Below are 24,896 nucleotides of genomic sequence, written 5' to 3' on the forward strand. Positions count from 1 at the left end.
GAACGAAGTGTTGTTCCAAATTATAAGCACATAAACATTGTAAATCTTAGTTATACTGAACCCAAAAAGTTGGAAAGTTAGCGGTGGAAATGGTGCATTCATAAGACATCACAGCAGCATCTACATACAAATCCCCAGATCATAAAATTCATTCTTGTTGTTATCAATCCGGTTCAGTGCTTCTAACAGTGAAAAATGAAAACTCGAGTTATTGGATGAATAATTGGGAGCTGGACCGTTGAATGTGATTTTTTTATTTAATGAATATTTAATTTACATCCATTCAATGGAAGTGATTGAAAATAAATTTGAAACTTTTCATTCAATTCATTCACTGTGTAAAATTATGAGCAGTTGACAATGCTAAACCATTCAATGTGACACTGAGTCTAATTTTGTTTTAACTTTTAACTTTCAATTCGACAAATTGATTGTTGTAGCTTGACTTCGTACTTGATAAAAAACTTGATGAACCAACTTGAGCTCGTGGGCATCTGCAGATAAGAATAGCTATAATTAAAAAACATTGTAAAAACAATTTCGATTTGAATATATCAAAAAATATAAGAATAAATTGAAAACCGGATATTGAGCATTTCTAAATCTCTCAACCCATACAAAATCGCAATGTTAACAAATGGTTTTGCTTTTCAAAAGTCCAAGTTTTATTTAATTGAGAATGCATTTAAGAAATAAAACTAACACACGCACACACGCACACGAACGCACACATACACTGACACACACACATACACTGACACACACATACACTGACACACACACATGACACACACGCAGCTTTTAATAGCTAAGGACATGATTCATTGACGGAAGGAACTGTATTAAACAATTTGTCACTATGATCAGGCTTTTGAAAGAACATGGATTTATCCAGATGAAGTTGTACAGATGATTAATCATGAAATTCTGTTTTCGCAAATTTCTATTTTTGACCCAAAAATTTGTTTTTCTTATTTAACTTTTTTTTAAATTTTGTTTTTATAAAATTTTTTTTATATAAAATTTATCACACTTTTTCCATGTATTTTTTTTCAATGTGTGGCATACAAAATATAAAATTTTAATTATTATTTACTAATTATTAATAGCTAATTTTTCCATAAAAGCTTTAATTAATAAAATTTTAATTAATTAATATTACTAAATAATAATTAATGAATTGGTTGATTGTTTAAATTAGCTAGCGAAAATCTAAAATATTTAATTCATCTTCGTTTTTGGATTCAGGTGAAAATAATCATGAAATTAATAAAAATTTATGAAATTTTATGAATTTTTTTCAAAATTGTTTTTACATAAGTTTGAAGCGTTATCCAAGTGTTGCAATTATAAGTTGCATGAATACATACAAGTCGTAACCCAAGTTTGTTACATCGGATTCAGCGTCTGATTTAAAAGAGTAAAGAAAATTAATAAAGTTATACAGGCGTGTATTTTTCTTGAACGATTTCTGTGTATGTATATATGTATGTGTGTGTGTAAGAGTTTGTGTTTTTGTGTGTGTGTTTGTGTATGTATGTTTGAGTTTGTGTTTTTGTATGAAGTTATTCAATGTCCAGATATTTTGATGCTAACATTGCTGATAGTCCTTTGTTGTGTGTGTTTGTGTGTGTGTGTGTGTTTGTGTGTGTGTGTGTAGATACAAGTTGTATGTAAATATATGTATGGTATATGTATGAATTAATTTGACAGATGAGTTTTTCTTCTCGTCTTTTTCTTCCTACAACTTTCTTTATGTGTTTATGTGTATGTGTGTTTGTAGATGTATGTGTGTGTATGTGTGTGTGTTTGTATACATGTGTATGTGTGTTTGTATGTGTTTTTGTACAAGTATTAATATATTTGAGAAGGATGAATATCTTCCTCCATTCCTAGCTTCTCTCTCTCTTTCTCTTTCTTTCTTTCTTTCTTTCTCTTTCTCTCTCTCCCTCGCTTCTCGTATGTATGCATACGAGTGTGTGTATATTTTTATTTAATATATTTTTAAAATATTGCAATATGAATATAAATGAGCCGCAGATTATGATGCATCGGTTAGTTATTTCGTTTTATTCCTTTATCATTCTCCTCTTTCTATTTATTCTCATTTAAATATGTGTGCGTGCGTGTGTGTGTGTGCGTTTGTGTGTATATGTGTGTGCGCGTGTGCGTATAGTGTGTGTGTTTGTGCTATTTACGCTTCTAACAATTCTCACCTCTCATCCGATTAACCACATCTCATTCCGAGGCGGCACAGTAGCGTAACAGTCATGCTACCTGGCATTGCTCTTGCAGTGACCCGGTTCGAATGCAAACAAATCTCATCATTCACATACATTGCGTGTGCTTCGTATTTGTTACTGATACTTTTTGAAAGAATCCTGCAAAAACTTTTCCTTACGTGGTATTTAACATTGCATCACATTCGCATTTCTATCGCATCATATCCAACCGTAAAACATTAAAAAGCCATACATTGCAATAGCGATGAAACAGCATTTAGATATGCAGGCACTTAAGTATTGATTGGTATGCAGTCAGTTAGATCTGTGAAAACACACACTTCATCTGGCAGGCGATACGTTTGCAGAAAGTATTACACGGTAAAATATACATATAGTTTATACATTTTTTGTGTTCGTTTTTTGTGTTCCTATTTGTGTCTGTATGTTTTCAGTTTGTCTTTGTTTGGTAGTTTGTACATTTTTTTGTGTTCCTCTTTTGTGTTCGTATTTGTATTTGTATGTTTTTAGTTTGTCTTTGTTTGGTTGTTTGTATTTCCAATTTTGTGAGCAAGGTGTGAAGTATGGCTTTCGGTTTTTGTTTATTTCCTGGCCTGATGAATGTTTGGTTTCGTTCGATGGTTTCAAAGCTGTTGGATGATTTTCTAGTGATGAGTGGTTTATTTGATTGAGACTCGTTCGTCGTTGTTGTTGTTGTTTGTTTGTGGTTGTTTGCTGTGATAGTTGTTGTGGTTGTCTGTTTGTTGTTGTTGTGGTTGTTTGTTAGTTTACTGTTTTTGTTGTGGTTGTTTGTTGTTGAGGTTGTCGTTGTGGTTGTTTGTTTTTTTTTGTTTTGGTTGTGGTTGTTTGTTTGTGGTTGATGTTATTGTTGTTGTTGTTGGAGTGTTTAATGTGTTGAACGTATGTAAGTAGGTATTCTAATTTTTTGTACTAGACTACAATGCAACAGTGTCATGCTGCTTAACGGTAGAAACGTTTATCTTATTTGATTATTTGTAGAAAAATTACAATAATTAGTTGAATGCAAATGGTTCAACAGAAGATGAAATTGCTTCTAATCAGAAAAAATAATAAAAAAGAATCAATGAGTGAATGAATGTGAGTGAATGAGTGAGCGAATAAATGAGTGAATGAATGTGATTGAATGAATGAGTGAATTTAATAGCATCTTTCTCATTTTTTATTGTCATCGTCATCTTCATTATCATGTCGTCGTCATCGCCATCTTCATTATGTGAATTTCGTTTGATGTTTGTCCATACATTCATTAGGCTATAAAATAAGTGAATGAATGAGTGAGTGAATGAATGAATGAGTGAATGAGTGAGCGAACAAATCCACCATTTAACTTGCGCCGTTGAATTTGCATCTGCACACTGCATCTAAAATTTTTGAGTCTTGAAAATGAATGACAGTGAAAAAAATTGTAAAGAGAAATTTGTGAAAGAAATTTCTTCCCGACACTCATTGCCAGTTCATTGTTATATCACATTTCGACGAAGGACCAACATTTGTGGAAGTGTGACCAAAATTACTCTTGCGACCTTTCAAATTTGTCATCACGTCAATATTTGGTCCGTTTTTTACGTGAGCGGTGTTTCTTTGTGCAAAACTGTGTTTTACTTTCTTTAAATAACAATACTGCCTACAAATCATGTAAAATTATTTAAATCAAAGCTTTTTTATAAAAAATTTTACTAACCGAGAAATAAAAAAAATCATCATCGAATTATTTTGTCTTCGTGAATTATGTCACGTCAAAAAAACATTCACTTGAGACATTTATATGCAGTTCTCAATTAATCTTCCAAGTACCATGTTTACCGTGTTTTGTTGTGTGTGTGTGCGTGTGTGTGTGTGCGCGCGCGTGTGTGTGTGCGCGCGCGTGTGTGTGTGCCCATGACAAAGATAATGACGATGACGACATGATAATGAAGATGATGATGGACAATAAAAGACGAGAAAGATGCTAACGCCGATTAAAATTATCTCGAGGAAATGGAAATGATGAACTTGAAGAAGAGGAAGAGGAAGAGGAAGAAAAGAAGGAGAATGAAAAGGAAAAGGGGGAAAATGAAGAGGATGAGGGGGAATATGAAGAGGAAGAGGGAGAAGATGAAGAAGAAGAAGAGGGGGAAGATGAAGAGGAAGAGGATTATGATGGAAATGATGATAATGAAAGAAATAAGGATGACGTTGACGATGATGACGACGACAGACACGGATGGTCGAAATAATGACTCATGTGTAAGTACCCGTTAAACGTTGTCAGCGGACACAAAACCCTCCCTCGCTAACGAGCTAATTGTCGATAGCTGTTTTGTGTCACTGGGAAAGAAAAAACGCAAAAAGTGATCATAAATACTATCAAATTTTGAAACTTTTTTTACAAATAAAAAACGTACAGCTCAAAAACATTTATTTAAAAACATGTTTAAAAAATTAACAAAACGATTTGAGATTAAAATGGAACTTAATCAATAATATTTTGAACAATAAAAAAAAATCTTCAACGATTAATTCTTTAAATTACATCAACCCGACGCATTAGACATTAGCAACGCCGCAGTGAAAATTTTGTTGAATCAGTGAACAGACTTCAGTGTGAATTCTCGAGCTCCCAGCTATTATGAATTTTTCTAACTTAACCAGCGACTAGAAATTTATCATGATATAGATTGTAGCAGGGTTATATTTTATTTTCTGGTCTATAAAACTTGTAAATTTGAAACAATTCCTACTTTAAAACGTTGTTTTCGACGTCAAGTGATGTACAATATGGCAGGAGCTTATAAAACGGTCGTTCATCTTTCTTTAAAAAAAATTCCCGACCAGGCCTCTGCCAGCAATTTCAACTTCATCTGTAAAGTAAACAACAAATTAATCGCCGTCTACTAGACAAAAACATCCAAGAATTCTGTGAAGACATCGCTAATGCAATAAGAACCTTTGTTTACTAGGATGATTCTTAAAATTTTTAAAGGCTTAGTTTGACTTTTTTTTATAAATAATTTGTTTGGGCTCGCCTTGAATTGGATTCTACGATTTTTTTCATTTGTTTTTAAATTATTTTAATTAAATCTGCAAAAAATATTGCTTATACAACATCAACGGGGTTAATTTTAGCTAGTCACTGCAACTTTTAACAGCACTGACATTTCGTGATGTTATTTTGAAAACAAATAATATATTCATGATGGCAATGCTAAAATTCTCCATTAAAAACATGTGGGAATGAGAAATTTTTTAAAAATTGTATCAAAAACTGCAATGAATAAAACGTACGCGCCAAACATTTTCATGAAATTTACAATCCACGTCTGACAACTGAGCCGAACTCCTCAAGAAATTTTTTTTTCGACAAATTTTGATGTCTCGTATTCATCTTAATAAACATTATTTACTCTACCATATTCAGTTAATGATGATTAAAATTGAGAAACATGGAACTAAAAATGAAAAATGAAACCAGGTTCCATGCTTTATAGATTCTATTCTTGTCGAAATTATTATACTTTTTTATTTGAAAACCAGTTTTGTCAAAAAAAAATGATTGATAGGTTTAGTAATTTTAACCAAAACAAATAAAAATGTGTTTTTAAAATGGTTTTAAAAATTTAAATAACCCTAAATATCAGTGAACAAATAAATATTTTTGTTCCTCTACGTCAATCAAAAAAAATTTAAAAACATCAAATTTCCATTTTAAAATATATTTTGTTTTTGATCTTGCTTAACAAACTAACTCATCATCCATAATTATAGTTTTATAACCACGTTTGCGCAACAGACACAAACACACGCACAAACTAACACACAAACTAAATCACATATTTTAACAACATGCACCTATAAAAGGATGGTTAAATTAAATATTTTCCGCACAAATCACAAAAATGAATTCTGGTATTTATATTAATTAATCAAAGTGTCAAACGACTTTTTAGGAAATTTGTCAAGTGCGTTTCAGGTACATCGCAGGAGGGACCGGTGGTAATTCACTGAATACATCACGGAGATATAATACAAACGCTGATATATCAAGTGTGACATTTATAAAATACAAAAATGCAAAGATGTAGTTTATGAAGATTGCGTTCTGTGTTCTTTTTTGATTTGTTTTATATCGAAAAAGTGCTAAAAAGAATTTGTAAATATAAAATTTTTTATTATATAGGTTTTAGAACCTGGAAAAACATGTAAAAAATATAACGACACAACAACCAAAGAATAATTACGTTGTAAATAATATCACAATTTGTTTCTCATGAGTTTAGGTTTAAAGTCAACACCCTCCGCTTCTAACTTAACGATATGTAACCATATGATTAGCAATTCAACTACCAAATAAACAAAATTTTCCAACATCGTACTAGGATTAAGACTGTCAGAAATGCAATTATAATTGATGAAAATCACAGCATGTTCGGCGTTAGTTAACTTCCAATTTAACTTTTCGATTTTTTTAACGGTTGATCGTAAATCATTTTCAAGTTTATTTAGTTCAAAACCAAAAGTTTTGTTTTGTTTTTACAATCTTCAATATCGTCAAATATACCACTTTTACACGTAGAAGTGTAATATTTAAAAAATTAATCTTATGAATATTCATTCACTCATTCATTCATTCATTCATTCATTTACTCATTTCACACAATGGAAGGGAAGAATATATCATTCCAGGCAAGAACTTCAGAAAACATCACCAGCAACTCATTTAATTAGTAGAAAACACGCTATAAGCATTCATTGCAAAACAGGAAAAACCGCAACAAAAAACAAAAACAAAACTAAAACAAACAAACAAAATCGAACAAACAAAACAAGAGTGTAGTAGGTGCCCTCCACCGCCCACCCGCCTACGTACATTCGCCACCACATCAATCATCCATTTATCTTCATTCCAGTTATCGCAAGCTCGTTTATTCATTGTTCTGCTAAGGTCTGCTGCACACACACACATACGCTGAATGGACAAAAAAAACATTTGCTTAAATATCAGCATCTACTACAGCAAGTACCAACGTATAAAACCTTTCACTCGTTTTTATGTTTTTCTTCGTTTCGCATTTCTTTCTTTCTCTCTTTTTCTCTCTTACTTTCTTTTTTTCTTTCATTCTTTTTTAGACCTCATCATTTTTGTTTTTTTCTGCCTTTCTCTCTTTCTCTCTCTCTCTCTCTCTCTCTCTTTCTCTCTCTCTCTCTTTCTCCTTTTCTTCCTCTCTCTTTTTCTTTCCTATCTCTCTCTTTCTCTCTCTCTCTCTCTCTCTCTCTCTTTTTCTCTTTCATTTGTTCGGTTTTTTACGATGTTCCTCATTTTATGTTTTGATTCAAAATGTACATGCCAGTACCTGCTTAAGAAATAAAATTTTGAAACAAGTCTTGTATTTGTTTGTGTGTATATACCTCTAGGTGTATGTAGGTGCGAATTTGTATACGATAAGATACGATACGAAGGGTATATCGTATATGTAGAAGTGGATATGAGATTGTATGTGGGTGTGTATGTAGGTGTGTATTTTTGTGTAAATGTGTGTATTTATTTGTATATATGTAGTTGTATTTGCAATTTGTATAGGTATGCGTATATGCCGGTTTATTGTATTGTGTTGTATTGTATTGTATTAAACTGTATTGTATTAAAATGTATTGTATTAAAATGTATTGTATTGTATTAAAATATATTGTATTGTATTAAAATGTATTGTATTGTATTGTATTAAAATTGTACAGTGTTGTACTGTACTGTACTGTTTTGTATTGTATTGTACTGTGTTGTACTGTACTGTACTGTTTTGTATTGTATTGTATTGTACAGTATTGTATTGTATTGTATTGTATTGTATTGTATCGTATCGTATCGTATCGTATTGTATTGTATCGTATCTTATCGTATTGTATTGTATTGGCGATATGCAAATGTTCTCATAATTTTTATCTACGTAAACTATTGGTGTGCCTGCTAGTGTAAGGTAATTTATTGATGGAGATGTTATTTTTATAGGAAACTGAGAGGAAGTGTGATGCTAATGAATTAATTAATTGGCAGATCATAAACCATCAGAATGACGTCTGGTTCAATTTGTATTTATATTTTCACGTGTTTATGTGGCTGGTGATAATTATGTAGAGAGAATAATTTTACATATTTTGTTTTTACGTAACAATTTGTGATTTTAAAATTTACTTACAATATAATAATCCAATAATACAATACAATATTTTATTTCCTCCTAAATATGAAGGCATACTTGAATAATATATATCTAAAATTTACTCGTTATTAAACAACTTATACGTTATAATAATTTTAATGGAGAGCCTCTAAAAAATTGATCAGGACTTCCCCAAGAGATGTACCAGATCTGGATCGCCTATCCCTATTTCTTCGGCACTCCCTACTGCCTGCTGACGATCTACCTGCTGGACATGACCTCGTCTGCATCCGTCTTCACAATCACGGCATTCACCGTCGAACGATTCTTCGCCATCAAATATCCATTTTTTACGCGCCTGTCTGGCCAGAAGTGTAAGAGAGTAACCTTCATCGTCTGTCTGATTTGGTTGGTGGCGGCGGGATTCTCAATCCCATTCCCTCTTCATTCCGGAGTCTTCTATTCCCTCAACTATCCCGGAACCGGTCGGTGAGGTGGTGTTGAAATTGTGGTATCGTAAATGTTTGTTTTTTTTGTGGAATGGTTTGGTGAAAGGATTTTGTTCGGCGGATGTTGACGAAAGTTTTATGGAAATGATGTTTTTGTCATGATTTATAAAGAAAATATCGTTTGAAATGAATTATTATTTAAAAGTTGATAAAAATGTGACATGTTTTTGAGCTGTAATTCATTTTTCATTCTTTTCAATAATTTTTCAGTTTTTTTTTTGGAAAAAGGAATAAGATTTTTTTGTAAAAAGGTTTAAGAAATATGTGGGTTCAGATTTATTTATGTGCGTTTAAAAAGTGTGCCTGTGTGTTTTTGTGAGCGCATGTCTCGCTCTTCCTTTACAAATTGCCACATAAATACCATAAAAAAATTTGAGAAAAAAGGATTTTTTTTTCGTTTGTTTCAACGCTGTTTTTATTTCGGATATAATTAATTTGTCCTTCAAATGCAAAATAATTTATTATGTAAATATATTGTAAATATTATTTGAAAAAATTATTTTCACATTTGCAAAATTATTTTTATAAAAAAATTGTTAGCCCATCCAAGCAAACATAAATTCATTGTTTGGTTGTTTGGCTTTCGTGGAAATCGTGATGACCACACAAATCTTATGAATGAATATATGAATAAATATAAATAAATATAAAATAAATATATGAATGAAGACAGAGACCAAGCAAAGACATATCTGATGTCGTGACCTTTTAACCTTTATGACATTTTCAACTCACCTCCCCACTTTTTCAGATAACAAATTATTAATGATAATTAGGGAATGCTATCTGACCAGGCTGTTGTGATTGCTAGTTAAGATGTTTTTCGTGGATCACCTCCAGGCTAAAAGTTACTCACCTTATTTCAGCCAGGGTAGCCAAGTTATGCAACCTATCATCATCTTCATTTTAGTCTTACTCGATATCTCATTTTAACTTGCTGATGATGTCTATTCTTAAATCATTCTTACTAGCATGGCATAATTTACAAAAAACGTCTTCATGTTAAAACAATGTGTTACAGTCTAATGGAGTTTTTTTAAAGCATTAAAATCAAAATTCAAAAATTGTTATGCGTTGCCCTGCTGACTCAACATAACGAGCAGTTTCGTTTCACCGGGCAACATCGTTCACTTCCACCAGGGTAGGTGTCCTGTTGTTCTCTATTTAAAAGTGAAACCATTATTTTACCACATATGTTTTTGCCAAACAAAAAGCAGCCCTGCTTTTACCATGTTTACGTCAACCGGTTTTCAAGATGAAAAAAATCCTTAATAACCTGTTATATGACTATTTGGTAAACATCAATATAGTTATAGTTCTGGTAGTTTTCGAATTTTATATATAAAAAAGGTTGGCATGAAATAAAGAAGAATTCATATTGGCCACCTTACTTATTAGGACAGTTAACCAGTCATTCAAAATAGTGATCCAGTACAAGCGCTACCCCACCCTGATATAGAAAATATAGAAATACCCCAAAAGCCAAAGAAAAAAATTGCAATTAGTTATTTAACCCAAGAAAAAACTGGCTACCTCTTTGTTGTTTATATCTTATTTCACGTCTTTCAGGTCCAGACACACTCGACTGTTTAAACAGATGGCTTGATCCAGAGATAAAAAACTAGATATAAATAATAATAAATAACTAGATATAAATAACTGCTTAACTTTAAGAGACTTTTTGTATTGATAGCAGAGATGTTTTCAGGTACGAAAGAACAGTGTTAGCAGTATCATCAGTAACGATGGATTAGTGAATTCATCGCAGATTCTAAATAATCAGGAAAACATCAACACGTGTAAGAGTTATCACAGCAATTTAAAATATAATTCGTTGCATTACTAGAAGAAATTTCTAAAATAAAAAAAGATTTAGATTAGATATGAATGATTTAGAGAGTATTTAGCAGAAAAAAGTGAGAACGAAAAAGTGATCGTAGACCAGAGCGCTTAGATAGAGGACCTACAGATTTATATGCAGTTTTTAAAACGAAACGCAAGCAGAAAGCATCGTAAACTCCGAACAAAACTCAAACATGATTGAAATTTTTGAAAACGTAACATGACATTATCCGCAAATTTTTGTGTAGAGGGTGCCATTAAATATGTTTATTCATCTTTAGCCAACTTAAATCTGTAGTTTCCTGTGTGAGTGACTAGTTATTTGGATTTTCTTACAACATACAACAGTTTATTGTTGGTTGATTTTATGATGTTTTAATATGAAAGTTAGAAAAGTTACTATTCAGACGAGAAAAATCTGTAAAAGTTTGACAAATATTTGCCACAGTGTAAAATTTTCGTTAATAAACAATCCTTGTTGATAGTATTATTGAATCATTAATTAAATGACGGTAATAAAATGATTTTAAAAGTAGTTGAAATAAATCTTCAACGAATTATAATAATTAATTCAGTTTAAAAAATAAAAAAATAATTTTATCCCACACAGACATCCCAATCCTTGAGACACGGATCTGTTCGTCCAAACCCGAGTACGATAACTACTACAGAATCCTCCTACTAGTAAGCTTCACGTGTCTCTTCGTGATCCCGATTATCATCATCACCATCTTCTACACCCTGATCGCCATGGCAATCAGGGAGTCTGCCCAGACGAGAAACTTCCACAGGTGCGATGGATCGGCCGGTCATCACGCCAACCACCAAGCGGTTAACACTAGCCAGTCCCACAAAGCCGTCGTCAAAATGCTAAGTATGTCATTCGTGTTTGGCTCGTTGTTTCTTGCTTCCAAATTAAAAATAACTTTGAAAATCATATTAATTGATGAATATTGACAGAATGTTATGGAATTGAGGAATATTTAAAGATTTAAGGATGAAATGATGATTATAATAGAAATATTTTTTGATGACAACTTCATCCATCAACTTGAAATCTGCATCTGACTGAATAAAATTCGCTTTGGGAATTGGCAATCAATCATGATGCATTTAAAGCGCTGTCAAAGACGTGTTATCGTCGCGCAGGCATAATTGAAATGACGCAAAATTATAAGACCTTCTGCCGTGACTTTCTGGTGATTACAAAAATTTAAATTTAAAAAATTTTTTTTGCACACTTTTCATAAAATTTCGCTGTCAATCAAGAAAATATTCTTCAAACATTCCAATCTCATAATTTGATATTTAGTTTATATAAAGCTTAAACATACAAAAATGTACTTTCAATTTAAAAAAGAATTAATTATTAGAAAGTTTTTCAGTTGAAAAATAAAATCTTAGAAAGAATTTCATGATGAAAATTAAAATGGCTACCGAAGAGAATCTAGAAAAAAGTCAATGAATTAAAGCAAAAGCGAGAGAAGGTCAAGATTGTTTGAACCTTGCTGACCGAGGCTGACAATTAATTTAAAGAAAGAATGTTGTTGATAGGGAAAGTTTTTCACGGCCTGCAAATGCTGTTTAAAACTTTCGCTTCCACCGTTGGAAGATTTTTTTTCTGAAAAATATTTTAAAAATTTAATTCACACTGATTTCTATTTTTACTTTAAATATATTATTTTATTAATTGTTAATTCGTTCAGCAATCCTTTGACGGTCGTTAATTCTTTCCTTTATTTATACAAAGTTCAAACAGAAAAATTTTCTTGCACAACAGTTTCCCATACATGCACTGCACGCACATATTAATGCGTGCGTGTTTCAGATCATTTTCATGTTCGCACAATGTTTACAAATCCACGTTCACACTCGAGTTTAAGCACGCACGCACGCACACATACACGGCATACACACACTTTCACACAAACATACACATATTTAAATAGACGGATGCAAATGCAAACAGACACACACAGATACACACACACAGACACACACACACACAGACACACACGTATGCACGTATATTTCAATATCCTTTAACATTTGAAATGAAGATTTTCTTTTGCATCTAATTACGTTTTTACTTCTATCTTTGTTTCTTCTAGGAGTAAATCTCTTGTGGAAATTCTAAATGTTAATCTCTTTTGATTCTCTTTCAATCGCCTTCATTGTCTCATCTATTTTCATCAACCATCTGTGCTCGTTTTTACCCGTTTCAAAATTTTTCAGAATCACCACCATGAGCAAGCCAATAAAAATGTTTACGATATTTTTATTTAGCAAGCTAATGAAAGGATGATGTCTCATTTGGATCTGCCTTTTCTCCTGATTTAAATTTTTTTCTTCTCTGTTAGAATCTCTAATGATAAGAGGAATTTTTTGTTCTTCGCCTTAACATACTATGCGATTTCTGTTTATATTTCATTTTTTACAATTGAAGTCATTTTAAAAACCATGCGTGATTTCACCCCAAATCACGTGACATTTCATTTTTTAGTTGCAGTTGTGGTGGCATTCTTTATCTGCTGGGCCCCCTTCCACGCCCAACGCATCATGACGTCATCGACATTCGACAACTGGTCCAGTGTCGCCCATAGCATCCATAATGGTCTCTTCTACATATCAGGTACGTTCGTGTTTCTCTGCATCTCGTGAAGGTGATGTCTTTCTGTCTGTCTGTCTGTCTGTCTGTCTGTCTGTCTGTCTGTCTGTCTGTCTATCTGTCTGTCTGTCTATCTGTCTGTCTGTCTAAAATGTAATTATTCATTTGGTATTTTTGTATTTAACATTTCAGTTAATTTTAAGAAAAATTTTTTAGAATAATTTTGAAAGGTGATCAAAAAATACAAAAAATTTAATTTGAAACTTGGTTCGAATTTTTTAAACTCGTTTCACTCCGAAGCGTATGATCGGTTGTAACCACTTTGCAATTATATTTCAAAAAACGAAGACGCTCGTAAACTCTATAAGATCTATTTAAAAGAAGTTCTCCGTCCAAGATCACATGCAAATTTAATTAAAGGCAGAAAAAGATAACGAGAAAATGAAAAAACAAAAAGTTTGAAAAAATAATTAGGCGAACAAACAACATTTCAAAATGATAGAAAAATAGTTTGGTAAATAATGATGTTGTTGACTTGGTTCGAACATTGATTTGAATGGTAAAAATAGAAATATACATATTCTTTCTAGCATCATGATGTAATGCTTACATCCAAACAATTATACCTATATGCATAGAGACATTATCAGATAATAATCAAGCAACAAACACATCATCAAACAACACAACAGGTGTCTTATATTACTTCGCATGTACGGTCAACCCCATTCTCTACAACCTCATGTCTCGCAAGTACAGGCAAGCATTCAAAGAGACACTGTGTCGCAACAGCTGCTGCTGTCGCAAGCGGTCGAGGATCAACGTGACGAGGTACACGGCCACCTATCCGAGGTCCAACAATTTCGTTCTCTGTAACGCACATCGAAACGCCAGCCAACTGAACAACCACTTCGTTAGAAACGGCACTCACAACGGCACAAGAGAAATAAACTCCTCGGCCTGCATCCACGTGCACAAAGGTCAGATCAAACAGCAACATAACAACTCGTGCAACAGGCGCGTGTAATCAGAGCAGTATTAACTTCATCGGTGCATCCTTAGTTTTCCTTCGTTTGAAGTTTTCTGACGAGAGTCGTCTGCTTTTTCACAATAAAAAATCATTGATCCACGACAGATTTTACAATTAAAAGGAGCGCTAAGTAATAAAAGAGGGTGGTTGTCACGTTCCATCTGCACGCGTGTTGTCAGCGAGGAACGTCTCAACGGACACGAGCTTCTAAGGAATGTTGTGAGGGCGGAAAAATTAATTAAAAACGGCAATATTTTTTTAAACTTCACTCGGCAACAGACCGTCGAATGTACCAACATGATTCACTTTCACACACAGCAAACATGCATTTAATTACGGGACAGTTGTATGCCGTGTGAAATGTTTGCGTACGAATGATGCACGCGTAAATTTTTAAATTTCGATCTTGAGAATTTTTTTTTCTTCTCCAGCATTTGCTTTTTAATTTCAGTCGACTCGTTCGCCCATAGTGACGTTCATTCGTTTGTGTAATTGTCTTCCCTATTTGAAATGTTAACAGACAGCAGATGTATCTTATTTGCATTATATTAAATTATAACGAGTAATATACATACACGTATGTTAATACATCGTCGTCATTGCTGCTGTCTTTATTCAATTATATTGAAACGTACGCTTTCAAACTTAAAGACACTTGTTCATTATCACCAGAATTTTTTTTTATTTTTAATGCATAGTTGATGAAAAAGTAATGCAAAAAAATGTCTGTCATTTTAAAAACTCGATGCATGGTCGATAATATGAATACTATAGCAGGTGAAAATAGAAAAAAAATAAAATGAAGGCAAAAAATTCAAGTGGAATGTTTGAGGAGGTGTCTCCATCACTTGGTCTGCAGCGTTGATATCTTGCTCCTACTTATCTTCGAACAGCCTCTGTTTTGAAATATGTGCGAAAGAAATAAATGTACATTCAATGAAGAAATGTTTTCACAACACACCACATCACTGACATAACAAAACATCCACCAATAGTTTCAAAATACAGTGAGAAAAGATTGAAGACTGATATCCCAAAGCGATATTATTATAGACCTGGTCCCCATGGACCGCAATTTACGTTTGTTGTAAAGATATACTGAAGATGTTATGCCATGCTGAAAATCTTGTGATAATTTATGTACCTCTTAATGCAATAAAACATATAGCGAAAAATATTAAAATAGAGAAACAACATTGGTCTTCATATGCAAAACCACACATACATTTAACGAATGTATTCAGTAGATAACTTTGATATAATAAGCAAGCACACATACAGAAAAATACAAACACAGAGACAAACACATAGGTAAACATACAAACACAGTCACAATAGCACAGAATTCCACTACTCACGTGATCTCATCCTTCCTGACCCTGAAGAACTCCTCAACGAACTCTGACCTCCCCAGAAGTTCAACAAAATCTTCGTCGTGGGTTATCACAATCAGCTGAAAGTTCTTCTGCTTCGACCGACTTTTTATTATTCTGTCGTGACAGCAATCAAATTAAGGTTAAATAACAATAACTATAAAAAAATGACAATAATAATAAATACAGCAGTCGTAATGCAACGATCCGTTCAACCCGCCGAAAAGTACAATGGCAAACTATGCAACCAATCAATCAATCCATGCTTCGCCAGTTAATCAACCTATCGTTCAATCAATCAACCTATCGTTCAATCAATCAACCTATCGTTCAATCAGCCACTCATTCTTAGGGCATCTAATCAATCGTCATTAAACCAATAAATAATCCATCTAGACAGGCACACGCACACAAACTCACGCATACACGCACACATAACAACACACGCACAAGCGCATGCAAAGGTACAAACCAACTAACTCGACTAATGCAAATGCCAGACTTTCTATGTTTTCCCTGTCGAGATTGGTTGTAGGTTCATCGAGTGCCAGCACTCCACAGTTGAGGCAGAAGGTCTCTGCCAGTGCCAATCTGATTATCAGTGAGGCCAACACCTATGACGATGTTGTGACGTCATGATGACGTGTATCACTAAGAGGGGGGCAACACTCAAACGTACAAGCACACACACACACACACACATACACACACACACCTTCTGTCCGGCACTGCACCGTCCCCTCATGTCCAGTTCAACCCCCCCGTTCAACATGACTACTCTGTAGTGGTAGGCTCGTCTTGTTTTTGTTGTCCCTGAATCATCTTCAACATCTGACCTTATCTCTATTGCTTCTATGTCTGCGTCCATATCAATTACGGTCTTCATTGTTAGAGTTATAATTATTAAAGTTTTTAACGTTATTGTCATTATAAACCAACCAATAAGCTAACCAGTCAATCAACTAACCAACCAATCAACCGACCAACCGACCGACCTTGCCCTTTGTATGTATCTCTCCAGAGTTCCCTGATGATCTTGTTGATCTCTGCCATCTTCTGTGCGTGGAAGGACATGATGGTCCTGAGGTGGCAATTGTAAGTTATTGATGTCTGCGTCTTTATTCACATTTTGTCATTTTTAATTTACATGACTACCTGCATCTGAGATACTAACTTATCGAGTGCCTTGTAGTACTTATCCAGGTCAGTGGAGGCCACCTCCGTTGTCTGGTTGGTCGAGAGTTGAGTGATTGGCGACAACCATGCAACTAATTATCAGCATCAAACCAACGAAACAGAACAAACAAAACAAACAACCGACCGACCAACCACACAACCGACCAACCAATTATTCAACCAGCAACCAACCAGTCAATCAACCATCCAACAACCAAGCAGGTACCAACCCTAAGAGCAATCAACTTTTCTTTATACTCTTTCTCAGCACTGACCAGCGGTTCCGTGCTCAGTTCACCTTTCAAAGTCTTCATCTCTGCATCCAATTGTTGCTGGCGTGTTTTGTGCTGCTCTTTCTGAAGCAGAGTGGTGAATTCAGATTGACAAATTGGTCAATCAATTGATCAATTGATTGGTCAATCAATTGATCAATTGATTGGTCAATCAATTGATCAATCAACCAATTAATCAATCAATCAATTAATCAATCAATCAATAGACCTACCTGGCGAGCCAACTTGTCAACATCCTCCTTCAACGAGTCCTTCTCTTTCAGCAGCTCATTAACATCGTAACCTCCCAACTTATCATTCTCACACTTGATCTTCTTCTCGATGACTGACACCTCCTCCTTCAACTTCATCAGCTTCATGTTGTCCTCCAGGTTTCGCCTCTGTGTCTAGTTTCAAGTAAAAACAAAATGCATACGAGATGAAATGATAAAAATGATAACAACTACACTGGTAAATAGTGACAATGATCACGATGACAATGGCTAAATAAATGATACCGCTGATAAAGTTGTAACAATGGACGACAGATTTGAAATAAGGTAAACGAAAAACACAATAACATTAACAACCAAAAATTTATTTAATAGGAAAATCTTTCACAAAATCTGAATGAGAAGTGTTGATCATCAAGATCGAATTCATAAAATTTCAAAATGATTTGGTCCAATTGTAAGACTATTGAAACTTGAACATGACGAAACCTCTTGCGTGGTGAGTTCTTCGTTCAACTGTTGCACAACGTTAGCGACATCCAACTTCTTCTGCTCCAGTGACTTCAGCCTGCCATTCAACGTGTCCATCTGGGAAATAATGTCGCCCAGTGCTTTGTCACCATCTTCATCCTCGTACCTGTTTGTTAAAAGTTTTGCTTTTCATCACAATTCATGATTATTTTGAAAATCATTTGAAAGAAATTTAATTGTAAGAAAATTATTTTATAAAAATTGAATATCCACTGGTTTATCTTAAAAAATACTCACACACAGCCAAAAAAATCAACTGAGTGAACAATATCAATAATTGTAATAAAAACATCAGTGAATGTGTCATGATATTAAAAATAAAGATGCCAAATAGCGTATAAAAAGTTGACAAACCTCTCTACATCCGACTGAACTGATTTCAATTGCTTCATATCATCCAGTAACTTGTTCACCTGTTCATTTCCAATATTTACACCAAAGATACTTGAATTCGGATATAAAATATGGCGCCTAGAAAGTGTAAAATGGTTAAAGCGCCTGCTCTTGCTGTAACCGTGGCCGGGTTTGAATGCAAGCAAGATCTTCGTAGATCGCATGCAGCCTAACTGGTGCATGCATTCACCGGTATTGCTGATACTTGTGAGAAATAATAGCAATAATAATAATAATAATAGCAATAATAATAATAATAGCAATAATAAAAATAAGCAATATAGTCGACCTTGACATTAGCCCTGTTAGTTTCTGCTTCCTGCTCTCCATCAAGTTGTCTCTTCTCCTTCATGACCTCTTCTATTTCCAGCTGATGAATTGTTCAACAACAAATAAAAACATCTATTAGTTTTTTGCATTTGAGACCGATTGTTTCGTAAAAAAAAGTATATTTTAATTTTTAACAAACTGAAAAATATGATTAATTAGAGAAATAATTTAAACATCATACACTGATAGGTCTGGTGCTCTCTTTGGCTGTCTGAAGAATTGGAGAATAAACAATAAATCATTTGGTAAAATCAACGTAATTAAATTAAATAAATATAAAATTTAAATTAATTAAAGTAATTCTAGATTTAAGCAAAAAATAAAACGAAACAGAACTGCCCAAAAATTTGACACACATAAAAAAAATGATGAAACCAATTATAACTAATTTAAAATAAACATTAAGGATGGTAATAATTTCTAAAAAAAAGGAACCAAAAAATAATTAAAAAACAAGAAAGAAAAAGAAAAAACGCGAACACGAATTTGCTGGACAAGTTGTTCATTCTGCTTGACGAGGTCGGCTTTATTGGACTCTAACTTAATCTTCGATTGAAATTCTCCTTCAATCCTCAACCTCTCATCCTTCAACTGGTGGATGCTGTTCTGCACTTTCCTTACTTTATCCTGCTGCTGATCCAGTGACGTCTGCTTCTCTTGCAATTCCTTAGATGTACTGTCTCTTTTGTGATTAGGTGTTGGTACATATTTCATTCATTCATTCATTCATTCATTCATTCATTCATTCATTCATTCATTCATTCATTCATTCATTCATTCATTCAATCAATCAATCAATCAATCAATCAATCAATCAATTAATCAATCAATTAATCAATCAGTCAATCAATCAATCAATAATTTATTTATTTATTAATTTAAAATAAAAAAAAATTATTTTCATGGAGATGACTGACAATTCGTCTATCTTGTTCTTCTTGTCCGTCTGTACCTGGTCTACCGTTCGGCTAGTATTACCTGATGTGCAACAAAAAAAAGATAATTATCACTATCAATAAAAAACATAATTATTAATTATTGTGATTAATTATTGTGATTAATTATTAATTAATTATTAATTAATTATTATTAATAATTATAACAATAAACGCCATGAGGATAGAGTATATTGAATGAGGTCCTTGTGAAGAAAGCTGTGCTGCCAATAAGTCCTGAGATTAATTGCTATAAGATTGTTGAAAGCATGGAAAGGAGTGATCAGCAATGCTAGATAAGGATTGAGGATGAATTGTAAAATTGCAAAGTACCGATTTAGACTTTGTAAACATCTAGATAAAAATTACATCAACGTGAATAATTTATTGAAAAGCATAAAATATCATAATATTTGTTCGCAGAAACTGAAAGTGAAAAAAGTAGTTTCTCTTGAAGTTTGAGAACATGAGAACAAATTTGGAAAAAAAAATTCCATACCAGATGTAAGTTTATTCGAAAGTGCAGTAATCTTCCTGTTGAGGTCATTGGCCTCCAGGTGGAACCTCTCAACCACAGCTGCATCAGACGTTAGCGACTTGGCAAGTGACTCATCGTTTGTGTCCGCCTCCATCTCTTCCTCTTTCTGTTTGTTTGTTTGTTTGTCCATTCGTTTGTTTGTTCATTTATGGGTTTGCTCATTTGTTTGTTTGTTCGTTTATGGGTGTGTTCATTCGTTTGTAGCAAAATATTCAAAAAATACTTTTAAAAATTATTAAATAAAAAATTGTATAATACAATTTAAAATAGCAAAAAGATGAATAATTATAAAAGTATAAATAATAATAATCAAATTAATAATAATAATAATAACAAACAAACGAACGAACGAACGAACAAACAAACCTCATTAATTTCAAGCACGAGAGCAGATATCTCGTTAGTGAGCTTTTGAATACTGGCCTCAATTTTTGGAATTTCATCATCCCGAAGAGTCACCATCTGGTACAGTCAATAAAAAAATCCACAATAAATAGATCATATATTAATATTATCATCATAATTAATAATAATAATAATAATAATATTATGTATAAATGAAAAGTAATTTTAAATTGTAATAATTATTTTACTGTAAGACTCTTTATTACTATCACAGTATTTCTGGACATAAAACACAACTCAAAAAAAACATTACTATGACATGACTTGACATGACATGACCTGACCTGACATGACACCCACAAAAAAATTGTATCATCCTCATCTTCACCATCATCACATCACATCACATCACATCACATCACATTACTAACGATATCTTTTATTGGGTTCAACTTCAGCCAGGCTTCGTAGTCTCGGCTCGTCTCGGCGATAGATTCCTGCAACTTTTCCATTTTTTCTGGAATGATGTTCAGCTTTCCTTCCATCTGGTGATTTTGTTTTGACGTGATTTTACTTTGGATAGTGTAACGTGATTCATATTCATTCACGTGATTTTGATTTGATTGAATAATTTATGTGTCCTTTGTTTAATTAAAATTTTTTTCTCATAACTAGCAAGCAGAAAGTGCAAAAACTCTATTATTTTAATTATTATTATTTTCAGAGAACTGATATAGCGCCATTTAATAATAATAATAATTAAAAAATAATACCAAAAATCATAAGAGAACCTCAGAAATGAGTTCTTCGACTTCGGACTGTTCATCAAATGGTCGATGACAGAGGGGGCAGTCGGGGTTCTCCTTGTGAAGTTTGTCTATGTACTTCTTGAACATGTACTCCACCGCCATCAGGTGGCCCTTGTTGCTGATTGGTGGATAAATTTATAGATGGGGGTTGCTGATTGGTAGATGAATTTATAGATGGGGCTTGCTGATTGGTGGATGAATTTATAGATGGGGGTTGCTGATTAGTGGATGAATTTATAGATGGGAGTTGCTGATTGGTGGATGAATTTATAGATGGGGGTTGCTGATTGGTGGATGAATTTATAGATGGGAGTTGCTGATTGGTGGATGAATTTATAGATGGGGGTTGCTGATTGGTGGATGAATTTATAGATGGAGGTTGGTTGATTGATTGATTGGTTAATTGATCTGTCTGTTGGCTCATTGATTTAATTGTTGATTGGCTGTTTGGTAGGTTGGTTTGTTGAAAAACACAATTGGCAAAAGAAATCTTTCAAATAGAAACATAATTACATACAAAAATATATCAAAATATAATCGTAATTATTAAAAATCAATAATAATATAAAATAATAATAATTATTATAAAGTACAAACTCTTGACTAGTTTGCAACTTGGAGGTCAGAGCGCCTAGACCTTCCATAAAATCCTTTCCTCGGGTTATTGAGTTGATCTTCTCTTCATGGCCTTTCATTGGTCAGAAAATTGTTGGGTTTTTTGTTGTTATTTCTTTATTGTTGATATAGTAGTTTTGGCAAAAATATAACAAGAATAACAAAATATTATGATCAGAGAAAAATTATATGTGTAATTTCGAAACGGATTCGAACTCAGTACAAACAAACCTCTTAATTCATTTTGCTTCTTTTTTAATGTTTCTCTGTCAAAAAGAAATTGTCACAAAAATTTCAAATATGCATACTGGCTCTGCTCGTTTAACATATATCTAACTAGCATTAATCTAGTTACAAGAAAAACACACGACAGTGCATATTTTAATAAATAAAACAGGCAAAAAATAATAATACAGTTCAATTTCAGATTACATAACATTTAAAAACATATAATTACAATAACAATATACTTCTAATGACATTTATATAAGTTTACTTATATTATTAACGTTTTGAACAAGCAGCAATGTTAAATTAAAAATGAAAAAAATGAAAAAATATTCGAAGCTTTTTCCATGCCTTTAACAATGATGTACCTATAAAAGGAACTACGGGTTGAATATTCAATATGAAATGATTAATACTAGCAATTAATCTGATTTTTGATAAAATTAAAAAGTTTTTTATTAATTGCATAGAAAGAGAAAAGGAGCTGACTGTTCAACGTTTCGAATGGCTTCGAGTTTCGTGTGTTGACTCTTCATCCTCTGCAGCCTATCAACATGACTTCGAACATTCTTTGACTTCTCTCTGCAGGACATTTGGATGAAAAAAATAAATAGTCAAAATTGCTTTCAAAAAATATGAATCAACAAATAAACATACAGAAGAAGCATTCAAAAAAAGATAAATAAAACCAAACAAAAAGAGTAGTGTAGTAACATACAGTAGGTTTTAACATGCAGACCTGATATACTCGTCTAACTGTTTCTTCAATGTTTCTCCATGAACTGTTCCAAGAACGTGTTTCAATGTGTCTTCATTTTTTGAGAGGCTAATTAATTATTTGTTGAATGGCATATCTTTATCGTCATCTTCATCAGCATTTTAATCAACATTCTACAGCCCTAAACCACATAGCTATTTAATAACAGCTCTCTTAAACGAACAACCAACATCTTTATCATTGAAATCATAAACTTCTTCATCATTTTCATCATCCAACAATACATACAACGACAATACGACAATACATACAACATCATCATCCAAATTACCACCATCATCATCACCATCATCATCGTCATCATCATCATTATTCTTATTCTCATCCCAACACCCAACGCACATCTTTCTGATGTTTTCCTCCTTGCTCAACTTATCCTTATTATGGATATCCAGTTGCGTCCTGACAGCCATGTCCTGGTTCAAGTCACTTAGCTCACGGCTGTGTTTGTATTATTTTTTTTTCATATTGGGTCGTTTAAATTTCAAAAAGTTTAGAGAACATCAAATAAATTATTTTATTTGGTTTTGCTAAAGTTTAAATAGATTAAAAATAAAACAAAGAAAACCTTTGAAATTAAACAAACAGACAACAGAAAGAACAGATAGAGCAATCAACAGACACAAACAACAACATACAAAACCACACAACTATCACAGAAAACCATGAACTAACTCGAACTTTCGGACCTCTGCATCGAGGGAAGACCTCAACTTTTGAAGTTGTTGGATTTCCTGTTTCATCTCGCTGACATTCATTCCGCGCTCCAATTCAGCCATTTCACTTTCCTTATACAGAAAAATCAGTATTACATCAGGAAAAAATGTACAGCCAACACGTGCGGTTTTAAAAGTAAAAAGAATTTTGAGCATAAACGTAAATGAAGAAACATTTATTGTGGGACTGTTGAACATAATTAGAAAAATGAAACAAGCATTCTTAACGAACTAGTACTTCAGAGGAAATTAACTTCATTTAACTTATTATTATTATATGCCAGAGCAAAAGCAGACAGAATAGACAAGAAAAAATAATTATACAAAACAATCAAAACCAAACAAATATTCAATTTATTAGTAAGTATAAGGACTGAAAAATACAAATAACTTTCACGAAAAAACGGAACCATGCATGTACTAACGAGTTTACTGATGTTGTTCTTAACCGTGTCCAACTTGCCAGCAGATGTATTTATCTTGGTCAGTGCGCTTGTCATCTTTGCTATTTCAGCTTCATTGCGTTTCTTTATGCCATAAATTTCATAAAATTATTTCAAATGTAATATTTTTTTGAATAATTATAATGATAATTTATATAATAATAAATTATTATTTTTGAAAAATTAATTAGATTTAAACTGCAAAAATACGAAACTTGCCCATCATTAAAAACAGTTGTAACTCGCACTTAAGATTGCAAATCAATTGAATGATAGATACCAAACCAAACTTCTTAGACACATAAAAAATTAAATAACTGTATAATATATAAACATTATTAAGCAGCTTATAGAGCGAAAAATTGAAACAGAGCGAAAATGATTGAATGAATGATTTCCAAATGACCAGGTTCTCCTCTTTGATGGAACACTCGGTTTCCAGTTTTGTTTTTGTTTCACGCTTTTTGTTCAACTCCACCTGTACATCCGAAGACTTCTTTGTGTAAGCATCCTAAGTTGTAACACACATATATATATATATATATATATATATATATATATACCTACGTATATTATTTATTATTTGCAGCATGAATTCGGAAAATAAGTTTATTTTGAATTTTAATAAACTAAACGTTCACCAAAAAACTTTAGTGAAAAAAATTGAAAAAACGAACTACAAACATATTAATGCCAAACATTCGGTAAAATTTATAGAATATTATAAAAATTATGGTCTATTACCAACATATATATATATGTATATAATATATTCAGTGTTTGAATATTCATTT

At 32.7% G+C, this 24,896-nt stretch overlaps 2 protein-coding genes across 2 annotated transcripts in view; one reads left to right on the forward strand and one right to left on the reverse strand.

Moving 5' to 3' along the window:
* Positions 1-14,384, forward strand: part of HELRODRAFT_74592 (hypothetical protein) — a gene marked incomplete at both ends in the record, with an annotated part of 53,312 nt that extends 38,928 nt beyond the window's left edge. Inside the window, 4 exons of the mRNA XM_009014799.1 lie at positions 8,584-8,852; positions 11,404-11,623; positions 13,253-13,381; positions 14,050-14,384. Coding sequence (XP_009013047.1) covers positions 8,584-8,852; positions 11,404-11,623; positions 13,253-13,381; positions 14,050-14,384 — 953 coding nt within the window. The remainder of the gene's footprint in view (positions 1-8,583; positions 8,853-11,403; positions 11,624-13,252; positions 13,382-14,049) is intronic.
* Positions 14,385-15,231: 847 nt separating this feature from the next.
* HELRODRAFT_168960 (hypothetical protein) overlaps positions 15,232-24,896 on the reverse strand; it is a gene marked incomplete at both ends in the record, with an annotated part of 14,063 nt that continues 4,398 nt past the window's right edge. Inside the window, 24 exons of the mRNA XM_009014800.1 lie at positions 15,232-15,283; positions 15,746-15,877; positions 16,241-16,374; positions 16,476-16,640; positions 16,916-16,987; positions 17,212-17,268; positions 17,505-17,615; positions 17,931-18,078; positions 18,327-18,538; positions 18,655-18,735; positions 19,176-19,377; positions 19,613-19,673; positions 20,130-20,274; positions 20,535-20,630; positions 20,945-21,058; positions 21,305-21,440; positions 21,920-22,010; positions 22,169-22,203; positions 22,655-22,747; positions 22,905-22,991; positions 23,286-23,384; positions 23,619-23,731; positions 24,085-24,186; positions 24,509-24,613. Coding sequence (XP_009013048.1) covers positions 15,232-15,283; positions 15,746-15,877; positions 16,241-16,374; positions 16,476-16,640; positions 16,916-16,987; positions 17,212-17,268; positions 17,505-17,615; positions 17,931-18,078; positions 18,327-18,538; positions 18,655-18,735; positions 19,176-19,377; positions 19,613-19,673; positions 20,130-20,274; positions 20,535-20,630; positions 20,945-21,058; positions 21,305-21,440; positions 21,920-22,010; positions 22,169-22,203; positions 22,655-22,747; positions 22,905-22,991; positions 23,286-23,384; positions 23,619-23,731; positions 24,085-24,186; positions 24,509-24,613 — 2,643 coding nt within the window. The remainder of the gene's footprint in view (positions 15,284-15,745; positions 15,878-16,240; positions 16,375-16,475; positions 16,641-16,915; positions 16,988-17,211; positions 17,269-17,504; positions 17,616-17,930; positions 18,079-18,326; positions 18,539-18,654; positions 18,736-19,175; positions 19,378-19,612; positions 19,674-20,129; positions 20,275-20,534; positions 20,631-20,944; positions 21,059-21,304; positions 21,441-21,919; positions 22,011-22,168; positions 22,204-22,654; positions 22,748-22,904; positions 22,992-23,285; positions 23,385-23,618; positions 23,732-24,084; positions 24,187-24,508; positions 24,614-24,896) is intronic.

The sequence above is a fragment of the Helobdella robusta genome (assembly GCF_000326865.2).
Source record: "Helobdella robusta unplaced genomic scaffold HELROscaffold_14, whole genome shotgun sequence".
Classification (NCBI taxonomy): domain Eukaryota; kingdom Metazoa; phylum Annelida; class Clitellata; order Rhynchobdellida; family Glossiphoniidae; genus Helobdella; species Helobdella robusta.